Raw genomic sequence first — 26,059 nt, forward strand, 5'->3', positions numbered from 1 at the left:
AATGGTAGGCCTATGTTTTTTGTTTGTTGTTGTCTCATACTTTTAGATACGCTGTTATTTGTAAATGCTACTGCTTACGTTAGCTTTTAATATACAGTTTTATCCTGATTTTTTTTTTTACCTGAAAAACCGAAACAGATTTTTTTTTTCATTTAGCAAGAAACCAAAACTAAAGTTAATGTAATAATCAAGTAATTACATTTATTTAATAATCAACACTCAATTAAAAGTACATATAGAGTAGTATATAAAATTATATAAATGACATGATTATGTTTCTACTCTAATTTGTTGAAATATAAACATTTAAAAGGGTGGTTCGCTGGTTTTTTTCTAAGCTTATAATGGTAGGCCTATGTTTTTTGTTTGTTGTTGTCTCATACTTTTAGATATGCTGGTATTTGTAAATGCTACTGCTTCTGTTAGCTTTTAATATACGGATTTATCCTGATTAAAGCTTTAACAAAGTACGGCAACTGCACGCGCGTCCATGTTTAACGCTTTTCATAGCTATGTGAAAATAAGTGTATACATGGAACAGTTCATTGTTGGAGCTGAGCTGAATGAGAGAGAGAGAGAGAGAGAGAGAGAGAGAGAGAGATGCACCTTTTCCTGAGGGTGGGGTTTATCTGGGTTTGTGATGTCACGAACCCGGGAAGTAACTCATTGTAGTTCCTACCAGCCGTTTTTGTAGGCATTAAACTGCCAGAATTTTAAAAGATGATATCTCTGTTTGCATTGAACTTTCAGCTTCGTAACTTTGCAGATATTGTTTATGCTCAAACAGCAACATTACACTAACTAACGTTAAAAAAGTTTGTAATTTTCATATGTTGCACTACTTCATTAAGGAATGATAGTGAGACCGGTTCAAACTGTTCAAAATGTGCTGCAGCGACAGGTAAGTCAGTTCCAGAGCTCTTACTAGTGAGTTGTCTGACAGACTCCACTTTATTAATAAAAAAAGTGAATAAAACTCTCACAAGTGGAGATTGAGGCATCAATCAGAGGACAGGTGCGTGGGTTCACAACAGAATTAATTGTGTTAAACATCACCCTGGGACAATGCCCACTGTTGGTGATAATATCAGACAAAAATTTTGTCTTTGCCTCCTTCACAGCCCTCTGATAATCAGAAAGACAGCACCTTAATATTTCCAGAGACACATGTAATTTGTCCTTCCATCTCCACTCTGCCCGTCTACAACATTGCCTAAGGGCACGGGTGGCATCATTTATCCAGGGATCTGCTCTTACCTTAGGAGATCTGCACTTATAAGGGGCAATAGAGTCCAAGATTCCGGAACAAGTGGAGTAAAAAGATCAGGGCATGCAGGAGAGACAGATACATAGAGGGCACAAAGTTTAGAGTCCATAAAAGCAGCAGTAAACTCTTCAGCTGTTGAGGAGGTGAGAACGCAACGATATCACGGTGAAGCAGGAGACCTGCTGGCTGTTGATGGTGGGACTGAAAATTCAATAATAATGGGGAAGTGATCGGAGATGGCAGTCTCAGATATTTCAGTAAGGGAGATAGAGAGCCCATGAGAAATAATAAGGTCCAAAGTGTGTCCAATAAGATGTGTGGGTCGATCCACTAACTGAAATAAATCAAAAGATGTCAGGAGTCATTTAAAATCAGTGGCCAACTGATCAAATGGACAGCAAACATGGATGTTAAAATTCCCACAAATCAGGAATCATATTTATGGACAACATCAGCTAAAAACTCAAAATTCTTGCTATATTTAGGTGGGCGGTAAAAAACAGCACATAACACAGGGCATGTAAACTCAATTAAAATATATACATAATAAATATACACAGTACACACACATTATATAAACAAAAACTGCCCAGCACTATTTTTGTGTGTGTATGTGTGTGTGTGTATATATATGTGACAGATCTGGAAGGAGGGCCCAATCGCAGAGTGAGTGACAAGGGTTTATTACAAAACAGAGAGATACAAGAGGGTAGTGAAGTGTGCTGGTGATTCAATGGCAGGGACACAATTAACAGAGAGAAACAGCTAGGGAGGACCACTGGAACTGCCTTGGACATCAATTGGGAGAATAGCAGCAGAGGAAGCAGCAAGGCCAAGTAGATGGAGAAGACCAAGCAAGGCACCACTCAGATACTTGTTGACCGCGCAGACTCTGAAGCGGACCAAGCACCAGGCAGGGAGAACCAGTGGCAGGAACAGGTCAGGACAGGAATTCTAACACCACAAAGAGACAAGACAGGACAAGGCTCCACAGGAACACAAATTACTCAAATGCAGGCAGGGGGATAAATAAAACAAAAAGAACTGATAAAAAGTAAAGTAACAAAATAAATAAGAAATTACCAATTTAAAAAACACAACTTAAAGAATATCAAACAAAAGCAAAACAAAAGATCAGGACTAGAAGAATTGAATAAATACTAAAATAAAGGCAAAAAGCAAAAACAAGGAGCAAGACAAGAACATGGAACTACAAAGGACTAGACAAGACAAGGGCACAAGACCAGGCAGGCAGGCAGGGAGGGAGAGAGGGAGGGAGGGAGACAGGAACACATACTCAGCCACATCCACAGACAAAGACAGCGAGGGTGAGAATGACCACGAACCGGCAAAGAAAAGAGGGCAAGGGGAACTATAAATAAGGAGGAAGGCACACGAGGAACAGGTGAGAACAATTAGACCAACAATGGCTAACAACAGGGTGTGGTAAAGAGGAAACAAGGAGGAGGGGCTAGAGAAGCACACGGCTGAGAAAAACCATCAACAAAGCCATGTGCTGACACAAGACAACATAGACACAGGAAACAAACACGAGACAAACGGAGTGTCCAGGCAGAACCCATATATATATATATATATATACAGTGGGTACGGAAAGTATTCAGACCCCCTTCAATTTTTCACTCTTTGTTATATTGCAGCCATTTGCTAAAATCATTTAAGTTAATTTTTTTTCCTCATTAATGTACACACAGCATCCCATATTGACAGAAAAACACAGAATCGTTGACATTTTTGCAGATTTATTAAAAAAAAAAAACTGAAATATCACATGGTCCTAAGTATTCAGACCCTTTGCTCAGTATTTAGTAGAAGCACCCTTTTGATCTAATACAGCCATGAGTCTTTTTGGGAAAGATGCAACAAGTTTTTCACACCTGGATTTGGGGATCCTCTGCCATTCCTCCTTGCAGATCCTCTCCAGTTCTGTCAGGTTGGATGGTAAACGTTGGTGGACAGCCATTTTTAGGTCTCTCCAGTCAGCTGTTAGAGTTGATGAAGGAGAGGGAGGAGGAGGACAAAGGAGCGAGGAAAATGTTTTGAAGAGCATGCGAGAGTTAGAAGAATTGTTAATTTTTTTATGATATTATGTCCTTTTAGCAGTGGAGACATCAGCAGAGAAGGAAGAGAGGAGTGATCGATATACATTAAGGTCAGTAGTATTTTTTGATTTGCGCCACACCCTTACAGCAGCCCTGAGCTTAGAATCATGCTCGCTGAGCCTGGGGGTCGATAAACAACTACAAAATGGATTTTAAAAGGGTAATAGTGACTGAATGTGATTCAAAGGAACTGCTAATACCAAGAGAAGGTAAAGGAATAAATTTCCAATCATTAGAGATAAGCAGACCAGTACCTCCACCTCTTCCAGTTAAGACGGGGAGTGTGGGAAAATTAGAAATTATTCGAGAGTGCTGCAGGAGTAGCAGTGTCCTCTGTTTTGATCCACGTCTCTGTCAGGGCCATGAGGTTTAGTCTTGAATGACTAGTAATAGATGTTATGAATTCTTTGGTCTTAACACAAGGGCTGCTGCGGTGTAATAACCTTTTCTTTTATTTACATTTACTATATAAATATATATTTTATAATTAATAAAAGATGAAAGTCATGTTTTTCAAAAGCAAAAAACAGATTACACTGCTATTTTAGCTATTTTTTATATTCATTTAAATTTAACTATTAAAATTAACTATTATAATATATGATGTAGATATACCAGATATTGACTATAGTACCTGAACAAACAGCTCGTATTTCATCGGCTTTACTTGCAAAATGACAGTGTGGACAGTTAGATCGAAAGATTTGAAATGGATCTGATTTTCAAATCTGTAGTGATAACAAAGCCACATTTCTAAAAAAATAAATGAATAAATAAATAATCTTAATGCACTATAAAATTAGAAAACAAATAGTCCATATGAATCTATATTTCAAGTCTGAAATCACATGATAGCTCTGTGTGAGGAACAGACTAAAACTAAAGTCATATGGAGCAATTTTGTGGTGTTTTATAATTACTTTGAACTGCTGCTGTACAGTAAATAACGCCATAATTTTGGGTGAACTATTCCTTCAAGATTTTAAACAGAATCTCAAATGATGTGCTCCAGGAGGAAGCTGATGTGTTTTCTCTGACAGAACACCCAGGATCATTCATCATGAGCCCCTCTGAGGATCTCACATATTCTGTACGTTAGCCTTGCTTCCCCTCCATCTGACTGTGACGCCCCTTGTGGCTTCAAGGGCACAAAGATGTGAAATGTGAGAATAATTTATCTCTTGTTGCCAAGACCTGAAACACGACCAAGTCAGCATCAAATCCGACGACAGCAATCAGTCAAGCGGGAGAGTCTGGATTGACGATGCATCCACGCTGCACAACGGAGGCTTTCACAGGAGAAAAGAGTGGAAAATGCACATGGATGGAGGTGAGGGAGATGTGCATAGAGCCCCGGGCGGGTGGAGGAGGAGGAGGAGAACATGGGAGTGCTGACAGGAAGTTGCCCACAGAGGCTGTAAAACACACGCTTTCATCACAACATGTACAGGCAAACCCCACATGAACCAGGTTAAACAAAGTACAGTTACATATGGCTACACTCTGAGGAACGATCGAGCCGTAAAAACCGTCTGAAATGACATTAACAGGCAGGAAGATCTTGTTTTGGTCCTCTCCAATTTCAACATTGTTTAAAAACAAGCTTACTAAGTAGAAGTTAGTAGAATTAGACTCCTCGCTGGTCTGAAGGGCGCTGTCCCAAAACCTACTGAGCTCACACATTTAGACAAAATCAACATTAGCATCAGATGCATTCTTCATAGAGAAGGCAATCCTATGAATGCACTACAACAAACTCAGATAAAAAATTGGTAACTTGTAACTATAAATATGATTTCCATGATGTAAAATATGTGGACAGAATCACGTAATCCAGTCATAAAGTGTGGAATTTACAGTATAACGCAAAATGTCATGGCATTTGGCGAAGTTTGGATGAATAAATCAGAAGCAGGACTGTACAATCAATCAAAGGAACTAGTGTCTGCAAATATTAAAGCACAGCAAGATTGGTATTGAAAGACTGAATGTTCTGTGTGTCTCTGTGTGAATGAGCAAACTCAAACACACGAGACACTTGTGGTGTTTACAGCATCGGCCGTCTCACTACATGAGGAAACTCCACATGAACTTCATTTTCAGAGATGTACTGGGAGTCACTTCAGTTCACTCCATTGTTACATTTTCATTTACAGTTTAAAAGATTAACTGAACTGTTAATGTTTTATTCCTTCATTTGATTTACCACTGTTTTTGATAATAAAAGCATTAAATCATAAATGCAGAAAATTAAAACAGACAACACAGAATTTCTGAATAAAGCATTTCATTGGGCCCTATTTTAATATATTATTATATTGTTAAAGTTTTATGAAATCAATTGATTAGACATGGTTTTGGATTATTAAAATGTAATCAATCCAGAAAAATTCAAACAGAAAACACAGAATTTGGGGAAAATAAAATGAAAACTGGGAAAAAATAAGTGGATTTCACTTGTGTTAAATATTTGTGACCATGGACCACAAAACCAGTCATAAGGGTCAATTTTTTTAAATTGAGATGTATACATCATCTGAGAGCTGAATAAATAAGCTTTCCATTGATATATGGTTTGTTAGGATAGGACAATATTTGGCCGAGATACAACCATTTCAAAATCTGGAATCGGAGGGTGCAAAAAAATCAAAATACTGAGAAAATCACATTTAAAGTTGTCCAAATGAAGTTCTTAGCAATGCATATTACTAACCAAAAATTAACTTTTTATATATTTATGGTACTAGGAAATTTACAAAATATCTTCATGGAACATGATCTTTACTTAGGATCTTTGGCATAAAAGAAAAATCGATAATTTTGACCCATATAATTTTTTTTGGCTATTGCTTAAAAATATACCCCAGCGACTTAAGACTGGTTTTGTGCTCCAGGGTCACATTTAATAAATTGTACAAAATTCATGATTTCAATTAATTACACGTGTTTTCAGTTACTAAAATTTTATTTAACCATTAAAATGGAATCTAGAAAACTGAAAACAGAAAAACGGAATCCAGAAAAAAATAAAATGGATTTCATAGGACCCTAAATATACTTATATTAATTAACTCAATAATGAGAAAGTATCTAAAAATATGACAGCACTGACACCAAAGAAATGAGAACCCAACTTAAACTGAATTAAGCATGATGATGGCAGTTTCGTCTTCTGTAGAGCTGCTTTACAGCTGAATCACATCTTGCAACATCGACACTGTTATGGAACTGATTCGAATCAACACTGAACTGACTCGAGTTGAATAATGAACATCATTGCTGTCTTTTGTAAAGCTGCTTATCGCTGAATTGAAATTGTTTCAAAATTGATCTGAACTGAACCAACACTAAAACCAACTTGTGCTAAATGATAAAACTATACGGCAGAATCTGAATTGTCTCCATAGTCGAGTTTCCATAATTGATTCTGTTTTTTTCCTGTTTATCACAGTGAAGCTGCTTTGACACAATCTGTATTGTATAAAGCGCTATGGAAATAAAGGTGACTTAACTAAAGACACTGTTACCGCCATCCAAAATCGTATTTCCTCGCCTATAGATGACCCGTGGAGAGAGAACCATGTGGTCACAGACAGATGTCAGACGGGGCTCGTTAAACACCGAGCTGATCTTCAGCTCATCTGCACAGCCGTCGAGAGCCTCACATCTGCTCGCTGTCAGTCTCACTTTAGGTGTCAAAACCGTCCTCACCACATGAGAGTAGAACATTTACAATAACGATGAGCTCATTTTCCAGAGTCAGCCTAAAGAGCGATGAGTCAGGGTGGTCAACTAGTTGTCCATTAACCGAAGAGTCAATCAGTGAAGTTTATCAATAAGGTTGTGCAGAACATTACGAAGATCACGAACTTTGGCTAAGGCCAATCAGATGACGTACAAAACCTGCATTCTAACCAATTAGGCAATTGACAGCTTGTGATAATGGAGTGCCATTTGTCTTTCAGCCGCTTGATTGATGGCATTTAACACAGCCATTCAAAGGAAGTTTGAAGGATGGAATGATCGTAATGGGACCAAAGTCAGGGAAACTCTTTCTCAAACAAACACAGCCTCTCTCCCGTGGGTGGGCCTGGAATGCTCACAACCACAAAGTCAAATAACCAGCACACATTCAAAGTGCGCTCGGGTGAATCTCACGAACACATGTCAATGTCACATTTCAACTCAAAATCAAAAGATAAATAAGAAGAAATTGTATTTCGCATGAGGAAAATGAAGTCTGTTTTGAGACATTAAAAATTAAATGCATTGCACCATTGTTTTAATGACATTTAAGCAAGTTCTCATGGCCTTAAATACTGTTACCCGTTTAATCAAAATTAGCTTAAATAAAAGTAAGTAAAATAACTACTAACATAAAGCATAACTACTTAATTTAAAAAATAGCCTATATTGGTGATTCTCGGTTGACAAAAAAGGGTCACAAAAGAAAAGAAAAAAACAATGCAAATAATAAAATGCAATTAACCAGAAATAAATGTGCTTATTTAGGACAGCATATACTGCCATTCAAAAGTTTGAGGTTGTTAAAAGAAGTCTCTTCTGCTCAACAAGGCTAAATTTATTTGATCAAAAAATATGGTAAAAACAGTAATATTGTGACAATATTATTACAATTTAAAATAAACGTTTTCTAATTTAATATATTGTAAAATGTAATTTATTTCTGTGATGCAAAGCTGAATTTTCAGCATCATTCCTCCAGTCTTCAGTTCACATGATCCTTCAGAAATCATTCTAATATGTTGATTTGCTCCTCCAGAAGCATTTCTTATTATTATCAGTATCGAAACCAATTTTTGTGGAAACCATGACCATTTTTTTCAGGATTTATGATGAATATAACGTTAATTTGAAATAAAAAAAATATTTTGTAACATTCAGAAGCATTTCTTATTATTATCAATATCGAAACCAATTGTGCTGCTTCATATTTTTGTGGAAACATGACCATTTTTTTCAGGATTTATGATGAATATAACGTTAATTTGAAATAAAAAAAATATTTTGTAACATTATATATGTCTTTACTGACACTTTTGATCAATTTAATGTGTCCTAGCTGAATAAAAATAATAATTTATTTTTTAAAAAGTCTTACTACCTCACACTTTTTAAAATATAAATTTTAAACTTAATAAATAGAATTAATATAAAACATAATAATTAAAAATGTAATTAATATAATATATAACATAAATATAAGAGAAGAAATAAATAAAAAGCGTTATTATGTCCATAATAATAATGAGAATGTGAGTTTTTTGTAGTATGGTAACAAGAATGTCACAATAAATAAATAAATAAATAAAAGGATATTTGTGACCCTGTCTGTGAAAACCCAGCTAAAGTCATTTTTTGGTGATTTACTGTTTTCTATATAAAATCATCCTTCATAAGGTAAAGAACATTCTGTGAACATGTAACATTGATATCTTTATTACTGACTAAGACCATGTCAAAGACTGAAATCATAGTGAAATTAATGGCTGAAATCAAACTTTGATGCTTGTTATCTCATAATTAGATTTTGAGACTTTAGCCTGGATTTCACAGAGAGGGTCACATTTATTTTCTCTATGCAAGATCTTATTTCGTATTCTTCTTTTTGATTTTGGGGTGAAATACATCCCAAAAATGTTCTTGACAGGTTTCATGTATGAACATACAAATCATGTCTTCCCAGCAGTGATAATCTCCCAACAACCTGAACTCCACTCACCAGTCCACCGCAAGCGTCCAATGAGGCGAAAGAGTCTGTGTGATTGAGAACGGCTCCGGTATAGAAACACCGTCTGACCCTTAGAACAGGCTCATGCTGAAAGCTGCCCTCCTCACCCCTCTCCTCCGTCACAAACCCCTCGGCGAGGAAAGAGTCGTCTCTCTGGAGCTGCAAGTAAAGCTCCTTTCCGAAAGCAGGCAGTCGTAGAAACAGGTGGTCCTCCTGCTGATGGTCCGAGCGTGGTCTGCGACCCCTGCTCCACCTGTAGGCTCCCTGGAGCAGGTGCACCTCGTCCGGCCGCAGCTGCTGCGGAACGACCACATCTGTCTCGTACATGGTCGATTGCGCTAGGAAACATGCAACACGTTGTAATTAGAATAACAGTGTAAAGTGTATGTTAGTCACGTCGTGGTTCCCAAAAAACAGCTTCCATGACCTTTCCAGCCATTCAGAATTACTGGAGAAGAGTCTCAAAACCATTTCATGCAATGAAATCTTTTAGCACTAAGCATAACCAGAAGCATTTCGATTTTTAAAGATTTGAATCATTTCCATGACTTTTCCAGACCTACAAATAATTTTTTTTAAATTCCCTGATATTTCTAAGTTCTGTGGGAAAAAAATGCCCAACTCCTAGTTTTATAAGTCAGAGTTGAGTTTACAAGTCTGCCTGCAGTTAGTTAAAGAAGGACACACGCAAGGAGAAATAAACTTGTTAAAACATTAGATGTGGAAATCGAGACGGTACAGAAGAGGTTATAAAATGAAAGTGGACTTGGTAAGTAGCCGACTGCACAGAAACATAAGTACACACTCAAAATCTAGTAGGCTGCCTACCTAGACTGCATTTTTGGGCATCACACAGTTGCATGAGCTCACATGCTCTCTCAGCACTGTGACGTAACATACGCTCTTTGCCAAAAGAGTTTTTTTGTGCCCGTAATGCCTAAAAATGCTGTCTAGGAAAGCAGCTCACCAGAGTACAGAGGACACACTATCTGGCTGCCTACTAAGACAGTATTTTTGGGTGTCATACAGTTGCATGAACTCACATGCACTCTTTGGCAATAGATAATATCTATCTCCAAATGATATAAAAAATGCAAAAAAAAAGTCTGTCTAGTTAGGCAGCTCACTTTGCAGAGAATGTGATTTCTGTACCCTAGTAAGCTGACTAGACAGCACTTTTGGGCATCATGCAGTTCCATGAGCTCACATTCACTCTCAGCCAAGAGAATGTCTAAGATGAGCCTAAAATACTACAAAAAAAACCCCACAAAAACTGTTTAGTTGGGCAGCAGACAATGTGATTTCTGTACCCTAGTAAGCTGACTATCTAGACAGAATTTTGGGCATCACGCATTTGCGTGAGCTTGCATGGATTCTCAGCAAGGAGAACATCTAAAATGTGCCTAAAATTCCCCCCAAAACTGTCTAGTTAGGCTGTTTACTACACAAAGAATGTGATTTTTGTACCCTAGTAAGACAGCATTTTGGACAGCATTTTGGGCATCATACAGTTGCATGACCTCACATGTAATCTCAGCCGAGTGAATGCCTAAATGTGCCTAAAATTCCCCAAAAAAAACTGTTTAGTTAGGCAGCTCAGTACACAGAGAATGTGACTTCTGTGACTGACTTTTTGTAAGATGATCTAGAAGACAGCATTTTTAGGCATAATCCATTGCATGAGCTTCTTAGCCAAGAAAACGTCTGAGATGATAAAAATTTTCTAGTTTGGCAGTTTACTACATAGATAATGTGACTTTTGTACCCTAGTAAGCTGATTATCTAGACATCATTTTGGGCATCATACAGCTGCAAGAGCTCATGTGCCCTCTCAGCCAAGAGAATGTCTAAAAAGCCCCAAATGTTTTCTAGTTAGGCAGCCACTAAAAAGAGAATGTGACTTCTGTACTCTAATACACTGACTATCTAGGCAGCATTTTAGGCATCATGCAGTTGCATGAGCTCACATGCTCTCGGTCAGAAGACTGTCTAAAATGCATAAAATGTCCCCAAAACTGTATAGGTAGGCATAAAACTACCCATAAAATGTGACTTCTGTACCCTAGTAAGCTGACTATCTAGACAGAATTTTGGGCATCACGCATTTGCGTGAGCTTGCATGGATTCTCAGCAAGGAGAACATCTAAAATGTGCCTAAAATTCCCCCCAAAACTGTCTAGTTAGGCTGTTTACTACACAAAGAATGTGATTTTTGTACCCTAGTAAGACAGCATTTTGGACAGCATTTTGGGCATCATACAGTTGCATGACCTCACATGTAATCTCAGCCGAGTGAATGCCTAAATGTGCCTAAAATTCCCCAAAAAAAACTGTTTAGTTAGGCAGCTCAGTACACAGAGAATGTGACTTCTGTGACTGACTTTTTGTAAGATGATCTAGAAGACAGCATTTTTAGGCATAATCCATTGCATGAGCTTCTTAGCCAAGAAAACGTCTGAGATGATAAAAATTTTCTAGTTTGGCAGTTTACTACATAGATAATGTGACTTTTGTACCCTAGTAAGCTGATTATCTAGACATCATTTTGGGCATCATACAGCTGCAAGAGCTCATGTGCCCTCTCAGCCAAGAGAATGTCTAAAAAGCCCCAAATGTTTTCTAGTTAGGCAGCCACTAAAAAGAGAATGTGACTTCTGTACTCTAATACACTGACTATCTAGGCAGCATTTTAGGCATCATGCAGTTGCATGAGCTCACATGCTCTCGGTCAGAAGACTGTCTAAAATGCATAAAATGTCCCCAAAACTGTATAGGTAGGCATAAAACTACCCATAAAATGTGACTTCTGTACCCTAGTAAGCTGACTATCTAGACAGAATTTTGGGCATCACGCATTTGCGTGAGCTTGCATGGATTCTCAGCAAGGAGAACATCTAAAATGTGCCTAAAATTCCCCCCAAAACTGTCTAGTTAGGCTGTTTACTACACAAAGAATGTGATTTTTGTACCCTAGTAAGACAGCATTTTGGACAGCATTTTGGGCATCATACAGTTGCATGACCTCACATGTAATCTCAGCCGAGTGAATGCCTAAATGTGCCTAAAATTCCCCAAAAAAAACTGTTTAGTTAGGCAGCTCAGTACACAGAGAATGTGACTTCTGTGACTGACTTTTTGTAAGATGATCTAGAAGACAGCATTTTTAGGCATAATCCATTGCATGAGCTTCTTAGCCAAGAAAACGTCTGAGATGATAAAAATTTTCTAGTTTGGCAGTTTACTACATAGATAATGTGACTTTTGTACCCTAGTAAGCTGATTATCTAGACATCATTTTGGGCATCATACAGCTGCAAGAGCTCATGTGCCCTCTCAGCCAAGAGAATGTCTAAAAAGCCCCAAATGTTTTCTAGTTAGGCAGCCACTAAAAAGAGAATGTGACTTCTGTACTCTAATACACTGACTATCTAGGCAGCATTTTAGGCATCATGCAGTTGCATGAGCTCACATGCTCTCGGTCAGAAGACTGTCTAAAATGCATAAAATGTCCCCAAAACTGTATAGGTAGGCATAAAACTACCCATAAAATGTGACTTCTGTACCCTAGTAAGCTGACTATCTAGACAGAATTTTGGGCATCACGCATTTGCGTGAGCTTGCATGGATTCTCAGCAAGGAGAACATCTAAAATGTGCCTAAAATTCCCCCCAAAACTGTCTAGTTAGGCTGTTTACTACACAAAGAATGTGATTTTTGTACCCTAGTAAGACAGCATTTTGGACAGCATTTTGGGCATCATACAGTTGCATGACCTCACATGTAATCTCAGCCGAGTGAATGCCTAAATGTGCCTAAAATTCCCCAAAAAAAACTGTTTAGTTAGGCAGCTCAGTACACAGAGAATGTGACTTCTGTGACTGACTTTTTGTAAGATGATCTAGAAGACAGCATTTTTAGGCATAATCCATTGCATGAGCTTCTTAGCCAAGAAAACGTCTGAGATGATAAAAATTTTCTAGTTTGGCAGTTTACTACATAGATAATGTGACTTTTGTACCCTAGTAAGCTGATTATCTAGACATCATTTTGGGCATCATACAGCTGCAAGAGCTCATGTGCCCTCTCAGCCAAGAGAATGTCTAAAAAGCCCCAAATGTTTTCTAGTTAGGCAGCCACTAAAAAGAGAATGTGACTTCTGTACTCTAATACACTGACTATCTAGGCAGCATTTTAGGCATCATGCAGTTGCATGAGCTCACATTACACGCAAGGAGAAATAAACTTGTTAAAACATTAGATGTGGAAATCGAGACGGTACAGAAGAGTTTATAAAATGAAAGTGGACTTGGTAAGTAGCCGACTGCACAGAAACATAAGTACACACTCAAAATCTAGTAGGCTGCCTACCTAGACTGCATTTTTGGGCATCACACAGTTGCATGAGCTCACATGCTCTCTCAGCACTGTGACGTAACATACGCTCTTTGCCAAAAGAGTTTTTTTGTGCCCGTAATGCCTAAAAATGCTGTCTAGGAAAGCAGCTCACCAGAGTACAGAGGACACACTATCTGGCTGCCTACTAAGACAGTATTTTTGGGTGTCATACAGTTGCATGAACTCACATGCACTCTTTGGCAATAGATAATATCTATCTCCAAATGATATAAAAAATGCAAAAAAAAAGTCTGTCTAGTTAGGCAGCTCACTTTGCAGAGAATGTGATTTCTGTACCCTAGTAAGCTGACTAGACAGCACTTTTGGGCATCATGCAGTTCCATGAGCTCACATTCACTCTCAGCCAAGAGAATGTCTAAGATGAGCCTAAAATACTACAAAAAAAACCCCACAAAAACTGTTTAGTTGGGCAGCAGACAATGTGATTTCTGTACCCTAGTAAGCTGACTATCTAGACAGAATTTTGGGCATCACGCATTTGCGTGAGCTTGCATGGATTCTCAGCAAGGAGAACATCTAAAATGTGCCTAAAATTCCCCCCAAAACTGTCTAGTTAGGCTGTTTACTACACAAAGAATGTGATTTTTGTACCCTAGTAAGACAGCATTTTGGACAGCATTTTGGGCATCATACAGTTGCATGACCTCACATGTAATCTCAGCCGAGTGAATGCCTAAATGTGCCTAAAATTCCCCAAAAAAAACTGTTTAGTTAGGCAGCTCAGTACACAGAGAATGTGACTTCTGTGACTGACTTTTTGTAAGATGATCTAGAAGACAGCATTTTTAGGCATAATCCATTGCATGAGCTTCTTAGCCAAGAAAACGTCTGAGATGATAAAAATTTTCTAGTTTGGCAGTTTACTACATAGATAATGTGACTTTTGTACCCTAGTAAGCTGATTATCTAGACATCATTTTGGGCATCATACAGCTGCAAGAGCTCATGTGCCCTCTCAGCCAAGAGAATGTCTAAAAAGCCCCAAATGTTTTCTAGTTAGGCAGCCACTAAAAAGAGAATGTGACTTCTGTACTCTAATACACTGACTATCTAGGCAGCATTTTAGGCATCATGCAGTTGCATGAGCTCACATGCTCTCGGTCAGAAGACTGTCTAAAATGCATAAAATGTCCCCAAAACTGTATAGGTAGGCATAAAACTACCCATAAAATGTGACTTCTGTACCCTAGTAAGCTGACTATCTAGACAGCATTTTTGAGTATCAAAAATGCATTAGCTTGCATGCACTCTCAGTCAAGAATGTTTATAATGCATAAAACGCCCTAAACTGTCTAGTTAGGAAGCTCACTACACAGAGAATGTGCCTTCTGTACTCTTGTAAGATGATGACTATCTAGTAGACAGCAGTTTTGGCCATCATGCAGTTGCATGAGCTCACATGCCCTCTTAGCACTGTGATGTAACATGCACTCTGCCAAGAGAGCGCACGTGACGTCACAGCATTTCTTTCCGCCTATGAAGCCCAACAAAAGCGGTCTAGGTAGGCAGCTGACTAGGGTTTGAGACACGGCCAACATCTTGAAACGTAACCTGGCTGGTAAGCCCTATATGGCTCTTAAATAAACAATTTCATCTTAATTGTAACAACATGGCTGAAACTATTTTGTAAGCAGCAAGGAAAATATGCAGTTTAAAATAATATAACCAAGTCGAGGACAAAGACGCCGTTAGTAAATGGTCCAGACGAAAAAATGACCATGGTAACCGCAGTTTCCGCCGTTATCGTGACTACTGCAAAACAATAATAAGTTAAAACGGGAATAGTGTAGAAGCTTTCATATTATTTCTGTCATTGTATTTATTTTCTTTTTCCCTAGAAGCTATAACTGTAGCAATATTGGTATATTAGCCTGAAACTGGTTACCATGGTGAATTTCTGTCAGGAGTATCGCAGGTGCTGCAGTCTTACCTGATATTGCATTCAGTCCGATGCGAAAGAGAACAAAAGGGAAGAAAAGCAGTAAAGAGTCATGGCCGTGCATTATTAAGAGTAATATATCGTAGAGCAAGTCTTTGTGAAGAGGGCAGGCAGTGTGCGCTTGCGGAGCAGCAACAGCGAACTGACGCGAAGTTTCAGAAAGTTTAATTACAGCAGACGGGGAACTCAACTTCATGCAAAAGCTCCGCCCCCTGACACCGACGTCCCGCCCCATCAGCGTTCAGATTGGTCGATGAGATCCAAGTAAATAGATCCTCGCAGCGTCATTGGTTACTGATTCTGTCAGTCTGTAAAAAGGGCTGGAACAGTGCACGCGGTCCCAGATCTATTGCCAATTTAGCAATTTTGTTGCTAGATTTAGCAACTTTTCATACTACCCTAGCAACGTTTTCTTCCAAAAGCACCTAGCAACAAATTTAGATATTTTAAAAATTTATTTGGCAACTTTTAGTAACTTTTGATAAGTGACTTAAACAATAAAAGGGACACATTTTTCATAAAAATTACACAAAAAGAGGAAACCAAAGATGACTAGTAGTACACATATCCCATGAATTAAGTTAGCTGCTATTTGCAATTGTTCAATTTAATAATAATAATAATAATAATAATAATAATAATAATAACAACAACAACTACTGAATAATTGAATAATTGTTCATTTATGACACCTTGTTAGTAGCTTGTACCTGTGATTGTTGGTACACTGTAAAAAAAATATCTAGAAAAATGGAAAAGTTAGTAATTTTCCAGGACGTTATCCATTGTAACCTGAAAACATTAAATGCAATGCATAATTTAAATTGCAGGGAAAACACCTGTAAATAATACATTTGGAAAATTCCTCTACATTAACATAGTAGATTGTGCCCTATTTTTACAGACTTTTAGATTGTAGCATACTAACTAACTACCAATACACTGCTTAAAACTGTAATTGTTCAGAATGTATAGTTTTACTAGTTTACAAGCTAATAATAATAATCAACTTAAATGGTAATCGTTCAAAAATGTGTAGGGTAAGTACTCAATAATTGAATGTTGTATTTAAAAATTGTTATTTATATTTTAATATTATATTATGCATTTCTATTATTTTACAAACAAATATAAATTAACATATGATTTTTTTTTTTGCTGAGATTTGATGCAGTGACACAAATTTGCGTCATGATTACATAATGACGTCATCACGCAATGACGTCACAACGCCATTTAACAACTTTTAGCAACAAATCAACCTTTCTTGAGCGACTTCCCCTGAAAATTAGTTGGCAACACTGAAAGCAAATCAGCCGTTTGATCAGAAGCGGGGGTTACATCATCACCCCCACATCAGGGTCCACAGAGAGTAGGCTACCTTACTAAAAAGACATCTTAAACCAAGCTAAAGTGGTTTGCTGGTCTAGGTTTTAGATGGGTTTTGGGTACTAGTCAGCAGGTCGGTTGGGCCAACCAGCTAAACCAGCCAAACACTGATTTGGCCAGACCAGGAGACCAGCTAAACCATTTAAAAAATCAGCTACTGACAGCAAACCACCTAAAGCTGGTCTTCTCTAGCATTTACATAGTCATAGATCATAGTAAACGTATTAATTGTTAGAGATGCAACACCTTGTCAAATTAAGTGATGCTATTAATGATTAATATGAAAAAAAAACTTCCAAGTCAAAATAATGACATAAATGTTATTTGCCATTATATATTAAAGACATCAGTCAGCGTGAACCTGAATAATCAAAATCAATTAGATAAAGAAATTCAAATAACATAGAGCTGACAAACGCAATTTTCCATCTCTTTGTGTTATTGACGTTCTTTATCATAAGCTAAGACTTATTGTGAATCCTTATATGACAGGATACCATCTCCGTGGCGTATGCTGGCAATGCCTGGTTGCTGTAATTGTGCCTCATCAGTTTTAGAAGCAACAGATGTGATGCATTATTACTAATGTAGAGCATGTGCAGACCTGGATAACGTTATGGGTGAGTATCGATTTAAGTATTATTATAATATATTGAGCTGAAAATTGTCATTTTGAATGTTAGATATTTAGTGGTCAAAGCACACAAAGCAGTGCTATTGTAGAGTAGGACAAATATTTATGATTAATATGAAAAAAAAAACTTCCAAGTCAAAATAATGACATAAATGTTATTTGCCATTATATATTAAAGACAACAGTCAGCGTGAACCTGAATAATCAAAATCAATTAGATAAAGAAATTCAAATAACATAGAGCTGACAAACGCAATTTTCCATCTCTTTGTGTTATTGACGTTCTTTATCATAAGCTAAGACTTATTGTGAATCCTTATATGACAGGATACCATCTCCGTGGCGTATGCTGGCAATGCCTGGTTGCTGTAATTGTGCCTCATCAGTTTTAGAAGCAACAGATGTGATGCATTATTACTAATGTAGAGCATGTGCAGACCTGGATAACGTTATGGGTGAGTATCGATTTAAGTATTATTATAATATATTGAGCTGAAAATTGTCATTTTGAATGTTAGATATTTAGTGGTCAAAGCACACAAAGCAGTGCTATTGTAGAGTAGGACAAATATTTTCCATAAATAGCCCATATACAGTGATTAAAAGACCAAAACTATGTGAGCTCAGCTTTTGCATTTGTGACAATAAGCCCAGTGTCAATATGCAATAAGAAACATAAAACAAAAATGCATTGCATAATGTTTTCTGTGACACATTTTAAAAGTTATGCTATGCAGTAGCTAGGGTGTTGCAGGGGGGTTGCTAGTGAGTTCTGAATTACATATTAGAGCTGAACAATTTTTTGGTGTAAGAAGAATCTACATTGTATTAATTCTGTGGATTCTCTTTCAACGGTATGAACAACCAAAACTCATATATTAGCAGTCCATACCCTGAGAACGGAGCTCTTGCGAGTGGATAAAGTTCATTAGAGTAGGTCAGCAGAGGCTTTAATCCTATTTCAAGTGCTTTGATTTCTCATTCCTCTTTGCCAAAGCACCACAGAAGAGTTACTGCTGCTTCCTGTGGATAGCGGGGCCTTGGTGTTCTGGGTGTTTTGGGGATGTTGCAAAGCAGTTTCTTGGGTGTTCTGGATGATTGCCTACTGGCCCAAGCAGTAGCAGCTCCTGACCGTAAATTGAGGGTCTTACCGCTAGTTTATGATAAACATTTTGTAGGCGTTATATTCTAATTAATGAAGACACGTAGTACACTTTTGGCAAAGGTTGTTGCCAAAATGTTGATTGACAGTCTTTTAGTACACACAACACATACAATACATAGAATGCTATCTTAGAATTAGTATTTATTGCCTCTGAATATTGATTAAGATTGTTACAAGTTGTGGAGAAATTCCAGTGAGAAAAAAAAAGTAATGTCTATTCTCAGAACAAACATAAAACACAACATAGCCTAACTATATAAAGGGTACAATAAAGGATTTATACTTTATTAATTTGATACGCTACTATACATAGGAAGACATGACATGCCAACTAGTTGCTGACCTGATGCAGACTAATATACAGAGTTTAAGCTGACTGATATATTGTCTTGATCTGGAGCGAAGTTTACGTAACATAAAGTGAAAACAAGCGACAGTCTCAAATCTGCCCCAAGGCTCTAAATTAGAGTTCTGCAGTTCCATTTCTCACCACAGATTTACACGGGGAAAATTGAGGGGCGCTGTAGAGCTGGGGAAGTATCAGACTCTGTCTGTCCTGTTTAGGATTATAATACATGCCTGCTGAAGCCATACCTTACATTTTTATATATCCTGCTCACTTTATGACATCAAATGGTCTAGAAAATCCCCCCCAAAAAATGTATTAATTCAGTTTATATAGGTCTATGTTTTGGATTGATATTTTGGCTCTACCCCATCTGTCCTTTCAGATAAGCCACGGCTGGGCAGAAGTCATAAGAGACCACCATCAAGTGTCTCTGTTATGACTGTCCTTCTTTCAGTTTAAGAGTGTGAATTTTACCATTCAAAAAACATGATAAAACTTGTTTAGAAAGTGAATTGCATGCCTCACAATATTAGCTTCATGTCAATAAACAGTTGAGGATGAGCTACAGTATTGGTGATGCTTATACTTCAGCAAAGACCACTAATGGTAATCATGTTTAGGAGGCGAGGCTTTGTTCTGGTGGTCATCAGTTAAAGCACAATAAAATATTACCTGCATGAAAACACCAGGAGGCCCGGATCCATACAGTCATCCCAGGATGCACCATAATGAAAGCAAGCATAAAATGTATTGTGACACCAAAAAATGATGCCCATTTAGCAGGTTTCATTTTGATTTGACACTGTACAGTAGAACTAGTTCTGTGCTTCCTGCACAAGTCAGGAGTGTGGTCAACTGCTCCCCCTAGTAGTTAACAGAGGAAGTACAAAAAGCTTGCTCAGTGCAAGTGAGTTTAAAGAGCCAGTCTGTTGTTTCATTATGACATTAAGATGCTTGAGTGCCATTTACACACACTGATTTTACAGAGACTGTTCACCCAAAAATTAAATATGCATTTCTGTTGTTGTTTACTCGCTGCCATGTTGCTTAAAACTTATAAATGAGGTTTAATGAGGTTTAGAACAGAAGTGGAAAGATTTAAACAACTGCTTTTTGAGCTTGATCGCCATTATCAATACCCAGTATCACTGCATAAAAAACAACAACTTGGATATTATCTTCCACAAAAGCAAATATCACATGTGATCTAAAATAAAACATCTAAAATATTGTAATATGTCAATAATATCTATTTGAGCAATTTCTGGGTTTTCAACCTGGGGTTCTGTAGAAACATGTAACAGAAGAAGAAAAATGACATTCCTAGCTATTTAGATTAACATTAAATAAAGATCTGGGTCTGGTTGCATAAACTGTTTAGACTAGTCTGAAAAAGTTAGTCATCTAATTTTTTTCTTCAAGACTGGTCATAACTTTTTTAATTCAGTTATGAAAAGGTAGAATGGACTTATTCAGTTATGAAAAGGTAGATTGGACTTATTTGTGACCCTGGACCACAAAACCAGTCTTAAGTGTCAATCTTTTGAAATTGAGATGTATACATCATCTGAAAGCTGAATAAATAAGCTTTCCATTGATGTATGGTTTGTTAGGATAGGACAATATTTGGTCGAGATACAACTATTTGAAAATCTGGAATCTGAGGGTGCAAACAAATCAAAATATTGAGAAAATCATCTTTAAAGTTGTCCAAATTAAGTTCTTAGCAATGCATATTACTAATCAAAAATTAAGTTTTGATATATTTACGGTAGGAAATTTACAAAATGTCTTCATGGAACATGATCTTTACTTAATATCCTAATGATTTTTGGCATAAAAGAAAAATGGATAATTTTGACCCATACAATGTATTTTTGGCTATTGCTACAAATATCCCCGTGCAACTTAAGACTGCTTTTGTGCTCCAGGGTCACATTTGTATTGGAAAAGTAAGACTAATTACCCCTTGGCAACTGCTAGTTGGTCAAACTAGTTCTTAAGACACAGTCTTAACATGGTGGCTAAGTTTATGCAACTGGCCCCTGAAGAGCATTATAAAACTGGCATACTGAAATATTGGATCAAAATCTTTATTACAATAAAATTAGAATTAAACATTTAAAAAATATATCCTTCAATAATTCCTTTACACTTTTAGTGGATAAAACAGTAAATGCACTGCACAAATTCTCAAAACCATCTCTGCTGATCTCTGGGTCTGTGCATAACCCCTGACAAGCAAAACAAATGGCTTGTCATAAAATGTTATTTGCAAAGGCCTGACTTTCATTCATTCATTCATCATTCTCTCATACACATTTCATTTCATACTAATTAAATAGCCTAAAACACTCACCAAATCAGTCGCTCACAGATGTGAATATTCAACCAGCTATTTTAAGTTCGTAAAATGTCAACAAGACATTAAAAAATCTCAAATTTAACATCATTCTTGAGATATACTTAGGTAGTTTTAAGTCACATCCATACTGTAATATCCTATAAAACCATGTCTACACTGGACGCGAGCAATGTATCAAAACCATTCTATTTCGGCTTCTGTCATAATGGAGCAACAGCTGAAAAAGGCTTGTGCACCATTCAGAGCTGAATTTAGAATGCATTTTAAAACAAACAATTCTTGAATTTGAATTCAATTTGAATTGAGGCCAAGATAGATAGATAGATAGATAGATAGATAGATAGATAAACACTGACTACTGACTGGAAGTCCTTCATTTTCAATGACAGCTGGTGATTTGAAATAACATTGAGCATAGAAATGCATACTAGAAACCAGCAGTACAGAGACTCAGTGACCTCCAGCCATCAAAAGTTTCTGAAAATGGCCTGCATTGACAAAAAAACTTGTATTACAGTGTGAACTCTTTCAAGAAACAAAGTTGGACGTATTCATTGTAGAGACGGCGTAAAAATAAAAGAAAACAATGCCTGCAAGAGGTTAAAGTGATACAAAAGTAGATGTTCTGCTTCAAAATCACTTGCAGGAAACATAAACTTGAAATCTCATCTTATTAGTTCTCACAAGAGGCTGAGCTGGACAGCAGAGGTTGATGTAAAACTCAACAGCATGGCAGATGAAGCCTCGATGGGTGATGCCAGACGGCGAGAGCAGCCAGTGTGACGTGATCTTTGAGCTTCAAAAACAATGAGGAGTCTATTAAAACTTACGAGGAGTTTCTTTTTCTTTGCGCCATGTTCTTTCATAATTACCCATGTGATCTTGTGCCATAATGAAAAAAAGTTTTAGTTGAAAGGGGGGAAAGGGTTTTGAAGCAGCCAAGACACACAGCAAGTCGTCTCCAGTGAAGCCGAGTGGAAAAAAAGAGGGGTTTTTTCAGCATTATTAAAAGATGCAATTTGTTTTGACAGGTTTCTGGCATATTCTCTGCGTGACAATAAATCAGATGTATGTTTTTGGCTCCTCGCATCCCTGAGGGCAATTCAAAGTCCTTCACAGTTTGACAGAAGAGGTGTCAGTGATGATTAGCCCCGCCTCCTGCTCCACAGCCATTGGTCGCTTTCACATGTCCGTCATTGTCCTCGGTCACACTGGTTTCCCCATCCCCTTCCTCGTCTTCTTCATTGTCGCTTCTCTCGTCTTTGGTTAACTGTCAAAAAAGTATATTAGGGAAGAGAGTTCAAAATTAATTTAGTCAACACAATAGCTAAAATAGACTCTTTTATTTTTAAAACAAATCTGCGATTAAAAAATTGTTTACCCATGCAAAACATCACTTTAGAGAGAAAAGAAAAAAAAAAGATGTCATAATTTTATTTGTAAAAGTCTGAGTTCCTTCACCTCAATTTATTCTTTAGTCATTCTCTCATACGCGTATCTATAGAAAACTTTACCTCAATTCAGACTCAAAATTGTGAGATATAAACTCAACAAAACTTTTTTCTGTTTTTGTTGTTGTTTTATTTTATCCCCTGCTAAAGAATAACAAATTTAAAAAGTTATAGCAACTTATCTCACAATTCCTGTGTAAGAAAAAAAAACTGCGAGAAAAAAGTTGGAATTGTGAGATAAAAAGTCGCGATTACCTTTTTTCCAAAGAGGATACCAGCTTCCTTACATAAAAGCTAAATAAACAGCCTAAAACATGCACCAAATTAGTCGCTTAGAGTTAAAAAATAATAATCATTTATATTCAGCACAACAGCTAAAACAGAATTCAAGAAAGAGAATTTGAGTGGTGTTTATCCATGCAAAACTATGCCAGGTTGTTTCTGTGTGGTTGCTAAATGGTTGAGTGTTTTTTTATATGCCAAAGTTTAATATAAGTTTGTTTAAATCACTAACCCAAAGTATGATCCATATATAAGCAGCAGGTTTACTGGTCCTTAGCTTAGCAAACATTTAAAAATCAAACAATAAGCACGCCGATCTTTGAACTTCCTGTACTTCGGAAAGCCAAAATCAAAACCCCAGCATCTGAAATCTGAAAATAGAAACATTTTTGAAACATAAACCTAACGAGCCATTTGTAGAAACCAGATGCAGATACACAATCCATCATCCATAGCAAATGAATCTGAACAGACTGATGTGAACTAAATCACTACTAATTAGGTCCCTTTGTGCAACAGGCTGCAGGTACGTGGAGCAGAGAAGCGATTGAATCTGGCATCCCTCATCCGCTGTGCATTTGCGAGAGATCATGTACGCTGCCAGTGCAATCACTCTCAAATTATGACTCACCTTTTTCAATAGACTGAGCTGGAGTGAAAACAATAGAGCACTAACTACAGGCTGGCAGGGCTTATTTTAATCAGAACGCCAGTGTAACTGGAAATAACAGAACAATGGCACAGACCTGGATAACTCAGTCACTGTTACGAGCTTGTGTCATCGTTTCAGTTCAGAGTATAATTCATGCAGGATGGCTTTGTCTATAACTGCTATTATATGCATCTTTGTTTTAGTGTGTTTTGCATGAATCAAGGCATGTGTTTCCTACAGGAGTCTGCTGTTGCAACAGGGAGCTCTGACCTAAACAATAATAACATTATTTGTCCAAACATATTATTCACATACTGAAAACATTAATACTTTTATTCAACAAGTATGCTTTAAATTGATCAAAAGTGACAGTACACAGATATTTATAATGTCAAAAAAGAATCATATTTCACATAAATGCTGTTTTATTTTAAGAATCCTAAAATATCCTAAAAATATTAAGCAAAACGGTTTTCATTGATATGATTGAATGAGAATTCATTGATACTAATAAGAAATGTTTCTTGAGCAGCAAATCAGAATATTAGAATGATTTCTGAAGGATCATGTGACACTGAAGACTGGAGTAATGATGCTGGAAATTCAGCTTTGATCACAGGAATAAATTACATTTTAAAATGCATTCGAATACAAAACAGTTATTTTAGATTGTAATAATATTTCACTATTTTTACTGTATTTCTGATCAAATAAATGCAGCCTTGGTGAGCAGACTTATTTCAAAAACACGAATATTTCAATTCCATATACAGTATCTCATATACAGATCTTAGCTCTAGTGAGTAATCTTAAATAAGCATATGCCACGCACACACTGCAAAATTTTAGGAGTGACACCAGCATTAAAATACAGTAAATCCCATAAATTATCATTCAGGAGTCCCTCCCACAATTGCTCTAAGGAAGAAACGCAAATGCCAACAGTCTAACTTGTTTGGTGTTGCTTATAGTTCACAAAAGCAATACAATTTACAATACATTGATTCAAAATAAATTATTTTTCAGGTGGGAATTTGGCTGTAGAATGTGGTTGTCACACATTACAAAAATGACAAACCAGTGACAACCATATTGACTGTAACTGCAGTGTTCATCTCTATTACACTGACCTGCATCATATTTGCTGAATGAAATCCAGTACTTGTTTCTCACAAATTTAAGGCCGCTGATTCCAGAGATAGCGCCTGTTTTACTCTAGCATGTTACAGTTTCTCACAAAATATGATAAATTTCGTAACATTTTTGCTTTAGACAGCCATTTGTAAGGTGAATAAGTCTTGTATTATGTTAATATCAGGACATATTAGGCCTTTTATGCAAATCAGTTTTTGTTCAAGATGCAGGGCACACACCGTATAGCCTAATTACAAATGTGTTCATGTGCTGTACCAACCCACACTGGTATAACCAGCATTATGGGATGGTTAACTAGACCAGTAAAGCCAGTGTTGATGCAATAATACTCACAATAGGACATTTAAGGGTGACAATAAATGAAAACTGTGCCATAACTGAAACTCTGCCAGCTCACAAGACAGCGTAAACAAATAGACAATGCTTCTTTTAAACAGCTTTAGTCAGAAACTCATAAAATGAAATAGTTCAGTGCATCCAGAACTTTCCGACTGCACAACAGCCAGAGTTTTATGACTTGTTAAAAGTCATACGGTGTCGGTTGTGTCTGTTGAGATGATTGATAACTAGCCCGAGGGTGATAAGGTAACAGCATTAATGGTATTTGTTAGTAACATATGACCGACGGGCTGCAGAGATGCACTTCATTACACTTATTTTTGAGTCATTCAGATCCACTATGCCTGTAACCATCTTATAAATGATTTTATAATGTATTCAGGGCTTTTCACACAATGCTTAACCCTGGGTTAATGTCTTTTTAACCTCGGGTAAAGCAGTGTTTCACACTTATAATTTTAAAAGGGGTTAGCGATGCTTTTAACCCTCAGTTATGAAGATCTGCTCCAACAAAATGTGGTGCCAAAGGTATAAAATTATAGAGAATGTTACAGTGAGTCGTTTAGAAACAGACAATCAATCATAAACTGATTCACTGCTTTCCTCATTAAATATTCATGAGATCTGCACATTCACAGTTTAGTGTCAGTTTGTTTTTTGGCCTTCAGGTTTCAGACTTGAGAAGAGCAGATTGATCACAACATTTACACAGATGCACAGGCAAATACAAACACAAGTCACATACAGTAGCCTATGTGTCCAATAAATTTGCAAAAAAAAA

At 37.0% G+C, this 26,059-nt stretch overlaps 2 protein-coding genes across 5 annotated transcripts in view; both read right to left on the reverse strand.

The window, feature by feature from the left end:
- The window catches only part of LOC107692780 (A disintegrin and metalloproteinase with thrombospondin motifs 17-like), a 147,808-nt gene extending 132,143 nt beyond the window's left edge, over positions 1–15,665 (reverse strand). The window contains exons 1-2 of the mRNA XM_016492003.1: positions 15,489–15,665; positions 9,134–9,480 (exon numbers count right to left, since the gene is read on the reverse strand). Coding sequence (XP_016347489.1) covers positions 9,134–9,480; positions 15,489–15,561 — 420 coding nt within the window. The 5' untranslated portion in view covers positions 15,562–15,665. The remainder of the gene's footprint in view (positions 1–9,133; positions 9,481–15,488) is intronic.
- A 5,556-nt stretch (positions 15,666–21,221) lies between these two features.
- The window catches only part of LOC107692405 (ceramide synthase 2-like), a 23,007-nt gene continuing 18,169 nt past the window's right edge, over positions 21,222–26,059 (reverse strand). For 3 of the 4 annotated variants that reach the window (XM_016491482.1, XM_016491593.1, XM_016491661.1), the window contains exon 11: positions 21,222–22,669. In XM_016491482.1, coding sequence (XP_016346968.1) covers positions 22,535–22,669 — 135 coding nt within the window. In that variant the 3' untranslated portion in view covers positions 21,222–22,534. Of the gene's footprint in view, positions 22,670–23,364; positions 23,504–26,059 lie in introns of all 4 variants that reach the window. The other variant, XR_001634650.1, reaches the window with a different exon arrangement.

Source organism: Sinocyclocheilus anshuiensis, unplaced genomic scaffold (assembly GCF_001515605.1).
Source record: "Sinocyclocheilus anshuiensis isolate Anshui unplaced genomic scaffold, SAMN03320099.WGS_v1.1 scaffold45, whole genome shotgun sequence".
Taxonomy (NCBI): Eukaryota; Metazoa; Chordata; class Actinopteri; order Cypriniformes; family Cyprinidae; genus Sinocyclocheilus; species Sinocyclocheilus anshuiensis.